This window comes from Prionailurus bengalensis, chromosome C1, assembly GCF_016509475.1.
Source record: "Prionailurus bengalensis isolate Pbe53 chromosome C1, Fcat_Pben_1.1_paternal_pri, whole genome shotgun sequence".
NCBI lineage: Eukaryota > Metazoa > Chordata > Mammalia > Carnivora > Felidae > Prionailurus > Prionailurus bengalensis.
The window spans coordinates 28,430,624-28,444,631 of record NC_057345.1 but is presented as its reverse complement, the minus strand read 5'-3'; the positions used below and the strand labels follow the sequence as shown (position 1 = coordinate 28,444,631).

Below are 14,008 nucleotides of genomic sequence, written 5' to 3'. Positions count from 1 at the left end.
GCTGGGCTGCTTTTGCAAGGGCCAAATTCAGGAGCACAAAGTTGTTCAAGAGAAAGGAAAATCTCAACAGTTTCCAGACCAGCCCTAGACAGTCATGAGGTCATGGGCTTGACCAAAGGGACTCAGCCTTGTGCTATCGTTTGCCCTAAGACCTGTGCCTCAGGGTATTTCTAGGTCCATCTGACCAGAAAGAATATGTGTTAGGGGGGTGGGGGTGCCTCCAGGGCCCTTGCCCTTAATGTTATAAGGATGAGGCCTGGCAAGGAAGCCATGACAATCCTTGTTCCTGGTTTTTGAGGTCCCATTCAGCTTGACACAGGCCACCATAGCAGGCTCACCTGGGAGGCAGGGAAATTCCACCATTTGAGCAGGTTTTCAGAGACAGAAAAAGCAATCTTAAAAACATGGGCATTTCTGGGACGCCTGGGCGGCTCAGTTGGTTGAACGTCTGGCTTCAGCTCAGGTCGTGATCTCACAGCTCTTGGGTCCGAGCCCTGCGCCGGGCTCTGTGTTGACAGCTCAGAGCCTGGAGCCTGCTTCCAATTCTGTCTCCCTGTCTCTCTGTCCCTCCCCCACTTGTTCTCTGTCTCTCTGATTCTCAAAAATAAATACACATTGAAACAACTTTTAATATGGGCATTTTTGCTTAGGGTATCCAGAGTGTTTCTCAAAACACAAGAGCCCATTGTTGTAGAAGGAGCCAGAAGGAGGTTCATTCCGGTGGGCACAGCTCACTTCAACCCCCCCCTCCCTCACCCCTGGCCCTGACTTTCACTCCGCAGACGAGGGTAGATTTGAGCAGTGGTTTTTGTGCTGTGCTTGGTGGAGCCTTGGGGGCTATAGAGCCTTCTCCAGAACCATGGCACCAAGTCTTTAAATGCCCAGATGATGGGAATAGGCTTGGGCAGCGGTGTGCTAGGAAGCACACTTTCCAGAAAAAAAAGTCCTAATTTGTAGCATCTGCTTATTTCCGTGGTGTAAATACTTTCACCATGGCTGATTTCAAGCTGCCAGCTCACTTACAAATTCTGAAAATTTCACAGTTGGCTCTAACAAGCTGGCTTTGGTTGTAGAAGAGAAGTTACTGCACAGTAGTTAATAACAGCATCCCGAACCTCCCTGGGCCTCAGTTTTCTCTTGTGTGAAATGGAACAGTAATAGCTTCTATATAATGGGTTGTAGAGGTTCTTGTGAATATTAAATGGAGAGTGCGGAAGGCACTCAGCATCATCCCTGACATATTAGTTGTTGTTGTTATTATTATTATTATTATTTTTACCCAGTAGGTTTCCATTCAAGATCTTGTTTAAAGAAAATGTTCCAGTTCCAGCTGTCCTCCACCCCTGCTTACATCTTCTGGAACCCATCTCTCCTCTCTCTCTCTCTCTCTCACACACACACACACACACACACCCCATTTTCTCAGCAGCCCTGGTGTCTCTGCTCCATTTTATTAAAGCAGAAAGCAGTGACAATTATTTTCATAATGAACTGGCTCTTCAAATTAATGCCAATTACACTATGCAATCATGATTAAGATTATGCATTAATCAACGGTGCCAACCTACTTATTAGCCTCTTTAAATAACGATCATGAGGAATGTATGGGAAGGGAGAAAATGGAGGAGAGCCAATTGAATGGGGGAACTGCATCTAAGTGGGGCAGGGTGCTCTTTCCAGAAGCCAGGACCCAAAGCAGCCTTTCTTCCATGGGGTGGAGCTTGAATCAGGGCCCCTACCCTATCAGACCCCGAGCTCCCAAAGCTCCCTGGTCTGTAGAAGCCCCCTGCACAAAAGGGAAAGGGGTCAAGAGGACCCAGTAGGGAGAGGGTAGAAGAACCCTTGATGGTTTATCAATTGATGAGGTTCGGTGCCCCCTTTCCCTTCCTTCAAAAGCATGGAAAGGTAAAGTGTGGTTGATACTTCTTCTGGAGTAATGTCACCCCCATCTTAGATCAGGTCTCCCAGACGCAGAGCCTGAGGCAGGGATTGGGATGCATGAGGTTGATAGAGGGGAAGAGAGCTCTTTAGGAAAATTCTGTAGGGGGATAGGCAAATCAGGGTAGAGAAGCAGACCGGGCTAGGCAAAGATACGGCCCCGGGTAAGATCTGGCCTTTGCCAGACGCAATAGGGAGGTGCTTGGGCGGGGGGCGGGGGAGGGGGGCGGGCTCTTGCATACATGCATACAGCTATTCCCATCTTGAGGCAAGGGGACCACACTTTTGAGCCCCAGTGTTCATGAGTTATCAGTGGCTGCAGACTGTCCCCGGGGCCAAGATGAGTGGTGGAACCTCTTGGGCAAGGTGGCTCCCTTCAACTGAGAACAGTTCTCTAGAAAAAAGGGCACCCTACGAAGGGAAAATTCAAACCCGGGTCTGCCACGTCCAGGACCTGCTCTCTCAACCTCTGTGTTGTACCCAAATACGTACTGCCTTGGTGTCCCAAGACATTCAACTTTAGGGATCACCTTGCCCTTACATGTTCAAATAGAATGACGCCCATCCTTGCACCCTGCTTGGGAGCAGGGGAGGGGCCGCCTCTTCCAGGCCATGTCTCTGAGGATCCTCCAGGGCTTCCGGTTTCTCCGAACCTCTCCTGTTCCAGCTTCTCTTCTCTCTCTCCCACCTTCTCTACTTCTTATCTTCTTTCTGCCCAATTCACCTTGTGCCGGGCGCTGCCCACCTTTCATCACTTCCCCCAAAGAGCACAAGCTGGTGTCCACTTTCTGCGGGCAACTCTACTAAATGTCAGGGCTCCTGTAAGGAAGGGAGGTGACAGCACAGTGCAGGCGCACAGAAAACTAAGCACCGGGCATCACGGTACTACCACAACTCCTTCCTGCCGTGAAGGATTTCATACTGGTCTCCTCTGGTTTTGGCCATGAGTCATATTCTTTTCCTGTCTCCCTTTTTGGGTCCACAGCATGCCTGTTCCCTTCCTCTTGGGCCCTTCTCCCATCCTCCTCGTTCAGAACTCAACTTTGCATCTTTCCTTTTCTTTGCCCGGCAATTTAGTACTATCACAGTGTTCTCTTCTCCATCTGGGCCCTAAAGTCCTTTTACCTCTAAGATAAAGGCTGCCCTTCCCTAGAAGAGGGGATGAACTACATACAGCCCACCAGCCAAATCCAGCCAGCTAGCTGTTTTTGTAAATAAAGTTTTATTGAAACACACCTGCACCTGTTTGTTTACATACTGTCCATCACTTTCATGTTACAGTGGGAAAGTTGAGTAGACCATCGTGCCCACAAAACCAAAAATATTTACTATCTGATCCTTTACGGAAAAAGTTTGCCACCCCCTGCCCTAAAACGTGGAAGTTTAAAATTCATTTTGTTTTTATAAATGGCATTGTTTGGGGGCACCTAGGAGGCTCAGTCAGTTAAGCGGCTGGCTTCAGCTCAGGTCACGATCTTGCGGTTCGTGAGTTCGAGCCCCGCGTCAGACTCTGTCCTGACAGCTCAGAGCCTGGAGCCTCCTCGGATTCTGGGCCTCCCTCTCTCTCTCTGCCCTTCCTCCACTCACACTCTGTCTCTGTGTGTCTCTCAAAAATAAATAAAACGTTAAAAGAATTAAAAATTAAAAAATAAATAAATGGCATTGTTTGTGTCTTCCTTTAAGAATTACCATGAGGGGCGCCTGGGTGGCTCAGTCAGTTGAGCGTCCGACTTGGGCTCAGGTCACGATCTTGCGGTTCGTGAGTTCGAGCACCGCGTCAGGCTCTGTGTTGACAGCTCAGAGCCTGGAGCCTGCCTCGGATTCTGTGTCTCCCTCTCTCTCTGCCCCTCCCCTGCTCATGCTCTGTCTTTCTCTGTCTCAAAAATAAATAGAACATTAAAAAAATAAAAAAAATAAAGAATTACCATAAGCTAAATTCTCTCCATGTGACCTGCATTTAGTTACATCATTTTCTTCCTTGCCATGGTCAACCCTTGGTAGTATGTACCCATTTTCCAGATGGAGAAACTGAGTCTCAGAGAGATCAAGCGTAAAGGGCTTGGGTTTAGACTGAGCCGTAACTGTCACCAGAGTTTAAATTGGGAACCTTTCTACTTTTGCATCCAACAGCTAAGCACCACACAGGTGCTGGGTATTTTCTGCTTTTTGTTGCCTAAGCAAGCACTCCTTGAGAAGCAGGAGCCTGGTGGCAACTTCTCTTGATGTCCTAGGACCCGGTGACAGGTTGGCATGTGGTAGAGGTTGGTGGTTGTTTATGGAACTGAATCGCATATCCCCTAGGCTGGGGTCTCAGTGCCTGAGATGTGTCACCACCCTTGTAAGATATCAACCTCTCTCCTTTCCTCCCCACCAGGATGTGAGAGGCCGGGAAGACGTGAAGCCCTAGGAAATGGCTCCTTGTCCCATGACCTTTGACCCTCATTTGGGATGGGATCTATAGTGACCGGACTTCTTCCCAGGCTCTCTTTGATACATTTTTTTTTTTATTTTTACATGTTCAAATACAAAAAAAATGCATATTTATTGTGAATAACCTAGAAAAATCAAGATAATACAAGGAGCAAGGGAAACGTATCCATAAGCCCCTTCTGTCCAGAGATGTGCATTGATCAGATGTTGGTACAAATCTTTCCAGTCTTTTTTCTGTAAATATAGATAATGTGCTTTTACCTTGATAAATAGATTTCAAACTGTAATATAATTTTGTTGCTTTGGTGGGGTGGGGGGCGAAGAACGAGCATTTTCTATAACATTAAGGATTCCTTAAGAGCATTCTTTTAAAGCTTTTTCCTTATTACCAAAGCTCTTGCTTGGTGCAGAGGACTTGGGGAAAAAAAGCACTAAGCAAAAGCAATCCATTATCTTTTTACTTTCTAGAAAGAACCTCTGTTAACATTTTCGTGTATGCCCTTCTGGTATGTCCTTTTTGATTTTAATTGGAGTTGCATTAAATTTATAAATTAATTTGAAGAGAACTGACATCTTTACAATATTGAGCCTTCTCTTCCAGGAGAAAGTTATGCCTCTCCATTTATTCCAGTTTTTTATGTCCCCCAGTAAAGTTTTGTGGTTTCCTTGGTATAAGAATTGCACATTTATTGTAAAGTATTTTATTTTCTTATTGTTGCCTTTGTGAATAGGGTCTCTCTTTTTCCTTATAATTCCTCACGGTTTATTGCTGATATATAGGAAGGCTATATGTTTGTCTCTATTTGTACGCTGGCTCCTTGATGAGCTGTTTAATTTCTACTAGGTTTCCGTCTGAGTCTTGTGAGTTTTTACGAGAACAGTAATAAGCATCTGCAGACACCATCCGGCCCCAATGATCAGCAACTCCTCACCTTTATGCCCCATTTGTATCCTTTTCACACACACTCACCCTTCCCCTTTTGTTTTGCAGCAAATGCTGGGCACCATATCATGCCATCCTATACCCTGACTCTTTATTTTTTATTTTTTATTTTTAGTGTTTTATTTATTCTTGAGAGAGAGAGACAGAGCACCAGCAGGGGAGGGGCAGAGAGAGAGGGAGACACAGAATCCGAAGGGGGCTCCAGGCTCGGAGCTGTCAGCACAGCTCGAACTCACAAACCGCGAGACCATGACCTGAGTCGAAGTTGGACGCTTAACTGACTGAGCCACCGCCCAGGCACCCCTGACTCTTTCTTTTTTTTTTTTTTTAATTTTTTTTCAACGTTTTTTAATTTATTTTTGGGACAGAGAGAAACAGAGCATGAACGGGGGAGGGGCAGAGAGAGAGGGAGACACAGCATCGGAAACAGGCTCCAGGCTCCGAGCCATCAGCCCAGAGCCCGACGCGGGGCTCGAACTCACAGACCGCGAGATCGTGACCTGGCTGAAGTCGGACGCTTAACCGACTGCGCCACCCAGGCGCCCCATGACTCTTTCTTTTTTAATGTTTATTTATTTATTTTGAGAGAGCGCATGCGAGCAAGAGCAGGGGTTGAGAGGGAGAATCCCAAGCAGTCTCCACGCTCTGCATGGAGCCCTATGTGGGGCTTGATCTCACGACGGTGAGATCATGACCTGAGTTGAAATCAAGAGTCAGGTGTTTAACCAACTGAACCGCTCAGGCGCCCCTACCCTGACTCTTAATGCCTGCAAGTTGTTCTGCCATATGGGTGGCTTTTAATATATTGAGTAATTTCCTACTTTGGGACATTAAATTGTTTCTATTTTTTTCAATATCATAGTCAAGAAGATCCTTATACCTAAATGTGTTTATGTGTCTCTAACTTACTCTAAATTTATATCCCTAGAAATGCTGACTCCCCAGCATTAAATTAAAATCCCTAGAATTACCAGATCATATGGTATTTTGATCATTTATTTTCCTTTAAACACATGCACACAGTCACATGATGGCTTTTCTGATTAGAAATATAACACATGTTCACTGTAGAACTTTTGGAAAGTACAGAAAAACACAAAGAAGGGAATTAAAGTCACCCATAATCCTGTCACTCAGAGAGAACCCCTCTTGACGGTTTGGGGTACAGTTCTTCTCGTCTTGTTTTATGCGTGCGCCCAGCCCGTTTATGCACACCCACACACACTCATGTGCATACACACTACATGTTACAAATTGTAAGCCTGCTGGAGGCCTGAGGCAGGGGCGCAGGTTTATTTATCCACTTTTTAAAATACTCACTTCATTTTTTTAAATATAATTTATTGTCAAACTGGCTTACATACAACACCCGCTCGCATCCCAGCAGGTGCCCTCCTCAATGCCCATCCCCCATTTTCCCCTCTCCCCCGCCCCCATCAACCCTCAGTTTGTTCTCTGTATTTAAGAGTCTCTTGTGCTTTGCTTCCCTCCCTCTCTGTAACGATTTTTTTCCCCTTCGCTTCCCCCCTGGACTTCTGTTAAGTTTCTCAAGACCCACATATGAGTGAAAACATACGATATCTGTCTTTTTCTGACTGACTTATTTCACTCAGCATAATACCTTCCAGTTCCATCCACGTTGCTGCAAATGGCATGATTTCATTCTTTTTCATTGTTAGTAGTATTCCATTGTATATATAAACCACATCTTCTTTATCTGTTCATCCGTTGATGGACATTTAGGCTTGTTCCATAATTTGGCTGTTGTGGAAAGCCCTGCTTTAAACATTGGGGTACATGTGCCCCTATGCATCAACCTCCTGTTTCCCTTGGGTAAATTCCTAGCGGTGCTATTGCTGGGTCATAGGGTGGTTCTGTTTTTAATTTTTTGAGGAACCTCCATATTGTTTTCCAGAGTGGTTGCACCAGTTTGCATTCCCACCAACAGTGCAAGAGGGTTCCCGCTTCTCCACATCCTCACCAATATGTATAGTTTCCGGATATGTTCATTTTAGACATTCTGACCGGTGTGAGGTGGTATCTCAGTGTGGCTTTGATTTGTATTTTCCTGATGATGAATGACATTAAGCATCTTTTCATAAAATACTCACGTAAAAAATTTTTTTAATTTTATTTATTTTTTGGAAGAGACAGAGTGCGAGCAGGAAAGGGGCAGAGAGAGGGAGACACAGAATCGGAAGCAGACTCCAGGCCCTGAGCTGTCAGCACGGAGCCCGACTCGGGGCTTGAACTCACAAACCGTGAGATCGTACCATGAACTGAAGTTGGATGCTTAACCAACTGAGCCATCCGGCACCCCTTAAAATACTCAAAAATTTTGTTTTCAGGGGCGCCTGGGTGGCTCAGTCGGTTGAGCAGCCGACTTTGGCTCAGGTCACGATCTCGCGGTCCGTGAGTTCGAGCCCCACGTCGGGCTCTGTGCTGACGGCTCGGAGCCTGGAGCCTGTTTCAGATTCTGTGTATCCCTCTCCCTGACCCTCCCCTGTTCATGCTCTGTCTCAAAAATAAATAAAAAAACGCTGAAAGTTTAAAAAAAAAAACAAAACAAAAAACAAAACAAAAAAAAAAACAAAAAAAAATTTGTTTTTCAGGAGCTCCTGGCTGGCTCAGTCGGTTAAGCTCAGGCTTCGACTTCAGGTCAGGTCATGATCCCACAGCTCATGTGTTCGAGGCCCGGGTCGGGATCTGTGCTACCAGCTCAGAGTCTGGAGACTGCTTCGGGTTCTGTGTCTCTGTCTCTCTGCCCCTCCCCCACTAGTGCTCGCACGCGCTCTCTCTCTTTCTCTCTCAAAATGAATAAACATTAAGAAAAACTTTAAAAAAATTTTTTCAAAATGATGGAAATAACCCAAATGAAGAAACTGTGCCACATCTGTAGAAAGTAATATTATTTAACGGTCAAAAGGAATGAGGTACTGAGACACGCTACAACATGGGTAAGGCTCAAAAATACATTAAGTGAAAAAAGCCAGACACAGAAGACCACCTATTTCTTCTTCCATTTATAGGATTCCATTTACAGGAAATGTCCAGAAAAGAGGAATCTCTAGAGACAGAGAGTAAATTAGTGCCTGCCTGTGGCTGGGGGCAGAAACTATGATTGACCGTAAATGGGCACAAGGGATCTTACTGGGGTGATGGGAATGTTCAGGATTGTGACGGTAGCCACCCAAGTCAGTGCATTCACCACAAGTCACCATGCACTTAAAACAAGGCACATGTTGTGGGATTTCTCAATGTAAATCATACCTTGATAAAGTTGATTCCTTAAAGGAGTGAAGAAAGAAAACATAAAAACTTCATTTGGAAAATAAAAAAAAGCACAAAGAACAACATAAGAAATCTACCTCATGGGACCGTTCACCTGTGCGGTTTTGAAAACATCTCCTATTTTTATGTCAGTGGTAGAAATTCCTCATCTTCTTTCCATTCCTTCCTTCCTTCCGTTCTTCCTCTACCGACATGGAATCACACTGCACCTTATAACCTTTGCGTTTCACTTAAAACTCGTGGGAGGTTCCAAATCATTAAATTTTTGCTATGACATGGAAATATACAGCTTACTGTGGTTTATTGACTCTGTCCCTGGTGTTGGACGTCCCTAGACCCCCTGCCCCACGCGTGATTGGTGTGTCCACCATTGCCGTCAGAGTCAATTCCTAGAAACCGAAGAAATTGAGTCAAAAAGTATTGAGTCAAAGACCTGAGCATTTTTAAGGCTTTTGATATTTTCTGGTAGCCACCGGGAAGGCGGGGTGTACCAGTTCTCACTTCCATCAAAAGCTAGGCAGGCATCTGTTTCTAAACACACTCAGCAAAGCTGGGTGTTATAATTTGTTTTGTGTTTGCCCACGGGATGGGGAAAACATGGTATCTCACTGATGGTTGAAATGGAGTTTATTTGATGTTTAGGGACGATACACATTTCTTAATACGTTAACAGCTCCTTTGTATTATTTAGAAGCAATTTTTCAATGTTTATTTATTTTTGAGAGAGGCAGAGAGAGACAGAGCATGAGTGGGGGAGGGGCAGAGAGAGAGAGAGAGGGAGGCACAGAATCTGAAGCAGGCTTCGGGCTCTGAGCTGTCAGCACAGAGCCCGACGCAGGACTCGAACTCACAGACCACAAGATCGTGACCTGAGCTGAAGTCAGATGCTCAACCGACTGAACCACCCAGGCGCCCCGTGTCATTTTTTTTTCTTTAGGGAACTATCCTTTGCACATTTTTCTATTGGAGTATTTGGGTTTTTTTCATTAAGTGTTTATTTTTTTTAAATAAGATCACCAACTTTTATACGGCCAAGTAAGTTACAAATATTTTTCCAAGTTCGATGTTTGACATTTAATTTTGTTTATGGTAGTTTTGATAGATCATTATTTGATATATATTATTTCTGTAGAGTTATCCATGTTTCTCCTATGATTTCTGACTTTACTGTAATTCCTGGAAAGGCCTCCTCCACCTCAATATTGTGTAACATTCACCTATATTTTCTTTTTGGTACTTTTATACTGTCTTCTTTCCTCCTTCCTTCCCTGACTTTCTTGCTATTTAATCTTTAATCCACTTGGAACTTATTTTGATATATGGCTTAAGATTGGAATCTAACTTAAATTTCTCCCAAATAATGGAATAATTGTCTCAGCACAATTAATGAATAATTTATATTTTACCTACTGATTGGAAATGGCCACCTTTGTCGTGTCTTAAATACTCATCTCTACTTAAATCTCTCTCTGGGGGCTTTTTATCTCATTCCGTTGATCTGTCTGTATTTTCATATGCCATTAGGACATGTTTTTAATTATTTTGGCTTTTATGATCCGTTTTAAATCTGGCAGTGTAGATCACCTCTCTTCTCTTCAGGCTGTTACCTCCCGGTTAGTCTTCCAGATGCATTTGACAGTCATCTTGTCAAGTAAAAGAAGAACCCTTCTATGATTCTGATAGGAATTGCATTAAATTAACTGAAAAATTAATTTGGAATAAACTGACACCTCCATTCTTGGGCCTAACCATCCTGGAACAGAACATGCCTTGTCATTTAAACTTACTGTTATATCTCCCTACTGTAGTGTTGTTGTCATTTTTAATGCTGAAATTGCATACTTCCTATTTGCTCTATTACTAGCTATTTAATGTTTTTGTCGATGTTATAAAGGAGATCTTTTGCAATTAGGTTTTCTTACTGATTGTTGGTGACATAGAGAAATGGTGTTAGTTTATGCTAACTGATCATCTAACTCGACCCTCCTACTAGTTCTTAACCAGTGTTTGTTTTGGGGGATTAAGGGATTGTAGGAAGTCATTTATAACATTTGCAAGCATTTTTTTTCTTTCCAAGAGGTGTGCCTCTAAATTCTTTTTCTTATTTTGTTGGTTAATGGTGTGGCGTGGATCTTTATCCCTCCTTTATTTCTTTAATGGGAATGTCTCTAGTGTTCACCGTTAGTGTGATATTGAAGGCAGATTTGAGCTAAAGATGTTTCAAGGTGGTGACTTTTCTGGTGCTAGTTTATTAAGCATTCTTAACAGCAGTGTATATTGGATTTTATCAAATGCCTTTCTGCATCTCGTGAGTTGATCATGTGTTATTTTTTTTTCCTTTGAACTATTGATGTAATGGAATGATATTCATAGATTTCTTTATGTTGAACCACCCTTTCTTTATATTGACTATAACTCTACCTGGTCATGTTATCCTTGTCACATTCTAATAGATTCTACTGGCAAGCACTCTGTTGAAAATTTTCATAGTGATGTTAATAAGTTGGTCATTTTAGGGGCGCCTGGGTGGCGCAGTCGGTTAAGCATCCGACTTCAGCCAGGTCACGATCTCGCGGTCTGTGAGTTCGAGCCCCGCGTCAGGCTCTGGGCTGATGGCTCAGAGCCTGGAGCCTGTTTCTGATTCTGTGTCTCCCTCTCTCTCTGCCCCTCGCCCGTTCATGCTCTGTCTCTCTCTGTCCCAAAAATTAAAAAAAAAAAAAAAAGTTGAAAAAAAAATAAGTTGGTCATTTTATTTGGCTCTGTTTGCCAGTCCCTGGCTGAGTGAAATGAACTAGGAGAATTTTCCTATTTCTTATGCTCTGGCACAATTTCTACGTATAGGAATTATCTAGGATATTGTTGAACATTTTTTTAGGGGAAAATCTCGCCCATAAAACCTTCTGAGCCAAGCATCTTTGTTGGCATGCTCCTCCTTCCCCAGCACACATGATTTTACCTCTCTCTCGCAGGAGGAATCTTTGAGTATGCAGATGGCCCCAACGCCCAGGTCATGAATGCTGAGGAGCATGCCTTTCGATTTTCTGCCAACATCATCAACAGGAACAGGACTCTGCTGCCCAACACAACCTTGACCTATGATATCCAGAGGATTCACTTTCACGACAGCTTCGAGGCCACCAAAAAGGGTGAGTATGCAGCCTTGACTATTGTCTTCCAGGTTTGGGGATAAAGGAGGAGCCTGTTTGCTATCCAGGGTCCTGAAAATAGGCCAGCCCTCTTGGTGGGCTTGAAGCTTAGAGTCTATTCTGTCTGGGTTGGGGTCCTGCCTCATTCCCAGCTCAGCTTAGGCTGTGTCATCCCCTAGGTTGTCCATCAGGAATTTCCAGGCCACTGGCAGGTGCCATGAGGGAATGAGGGGCCATGGGAGCAGGGGGAGGATGAGGGACGGGGGTCTGAGATGGGACTGGAGAGGTCGCATCAGATCCCCAACATCTTTGAACCGAAGCTGGCATTTTCAAACTTGTTTTTTTTTCAATTGAAATCTTATCCAGATAACAATACTTAAAATACCTATAAAACAGATAATGTATAAGTTCAAATATGCAACATTTCCTTGCCATAAAAAGACCTACTGAAAACAATGAAGTTGCTTCTATGGCTACAATGATTTCACCCCAGAGGCTGTGGGTAACACGTTAAGTTTGACATTCAATACATTTCCATGCTTTATTTTAGCTTCACAGTAACAAGAAAATTATAAGTCATAAAAATAGGTCTTAGTAAATCCAATCAGCTTTCCCCACACCTGAGTTTTAAGAAACAAAATAAATGTTGGGTTGCAGCCTTCCTTATTAGTGACACACTCACAATAAGTTCCTGTAACTGCACAGAAATGACTGGAGAACTTTATTCCAACATTGTCAGGTGAAAAAAAACCAAAAAACAAAAACAAGGCAACTTGCCAATACCTGAATGAGCTCACAGTTCCCAGTGTGTCGTATAGCACATTTGAGTATACACATACGCTTTTCTTGTTACAGTTTTAAAAATATAGTTTATACACACACACTCACACACACGTATTTAACTGAAATGAACTTAGAGGCTCAAACAACTCTAGAAATAGCTTCCGTATATCCCTAGATGTCCACGGAACTCTATTTATAAAATCTCAGGCCTAAGGAATCCCATTCCCAGGAAAGACAAGGTCATCCTTCCTATAATTTGTCATCGTAGCCCTTTGCTTTTCTTCTTCAAGGCCCTTATCACAATTTGTAGCTAAATGATGGTGTGTGTTTGATGTGTTTCCCCTTCTCTCCAACACTACTGTAAGGAAAGCTCTCTCTTGTTAGCTGATGTAGTCCTGGCACCTAAAAGACTGGTGTGTAGTGTAAGTGCTCAATGAAATAATTATTGAGTGAATAGATGAATGAATGATGTGAGAATGGAGCGTGGAAGTCTGAGCATCGTTACCCAGGCCCCCTGTCAGCTAAGCTTAGGGACATCATCATTCATGTATCTTGGGAAGATCTCCTTGGTCTTCCTAAGGGGTTACCAATAGCTAATCATGGTCTCCTGGGCTCCCAGGGATAAATCTGCCAAGGTGCTTCCTGATGCTGGTTCTGTTTTCCAAAGCCTCATCGTGGGTAGACATCTTAACGCAGAAAGGCAGTGTAGCGTGAGTTTGGAGCCAGAGTGCCTAGCCTTACACCTTGCCCATGCTGATACTAGTTGTGACCTTGAACAAAATACCCGGTGCCTCAGTTTTCTCATCTGCAAAGTGGACACGCTTCTGTGAAGCACCTAGAACAGTATCTAGCACGACTTGGCTCTTATTACATTGGCTGTCTTGCTCTCTACTCGCCGAGTCGTCAGGTTAAGGGGCCTCACATCTACAGGCACCTTCTCCACTCCTGGCTCCTGTCCCGCCTCCCTGCTCTTCCGTGCCTTGTGAGCTGAAGGGCCCAGGGTTCCTGACATTGAGCACGATTCCCTGACATTTTTGAGACCGCTGCCTTGAGTCTCAGAGCCAACTTGCAGACAGACTAGAGCATCCCCATGCTGTTAGTCTCGAAGAGTGGTTCTTTGCCCATCACCCTTCTCCCTGTGCTGGTATGCCCCCCTCCCTACCTGTGTCCTCCCAGCTCTCTATCCGCATGCCCTGTGGCCAACGCCGTGCAGTCAGATATCCACCTCCCTACTGAGAGTTCCTGCTGGCATCCTCTGCCTGGCCTCGTCCAGCTAGAAAGTAACTGAACTCAACCAAAACTCCTCAGTGAAAAGGTGAGGACATAGAACAAACGCTTGGAATCAGAACAGAGTTTCACGTGGGCACGATGACCCCAAAGGGCTAGGCTGGGTATTCTGTTCATTTTTTTTTTCTAAAAATCACTAAAATAATATGACAGCTCTTTAGCGGCACACTTGTGAGTCAGCATAGGGACC

At 44.1% G+C, this 14,008-nt stretch overlaps 1 protein-coding gene across 1 annotated transcript in view; it reads left to right on the top strand.

The window, feature by feature from the left end:
• The window catches only part of GRIK3 (glutamate ionotropic receptor kainate type subunit 3), a 229,793-nt gene that overhangs the window by 126,554 nt on the left and 89,231 nt on the right, over nucleotides 1-14,008 (top strand). The window contains exon 2 of the mRNA XM_043574515.1: nucleotides 11,572-11,748. Coding sequence (XP_043430450.1) covers nucleotides 11,572-11,748 — 177 coding nt within the window. The remainder of the gene's footprint in view (nucleotides 1-11,571; nucleotides 11,749-14,008) is intronic.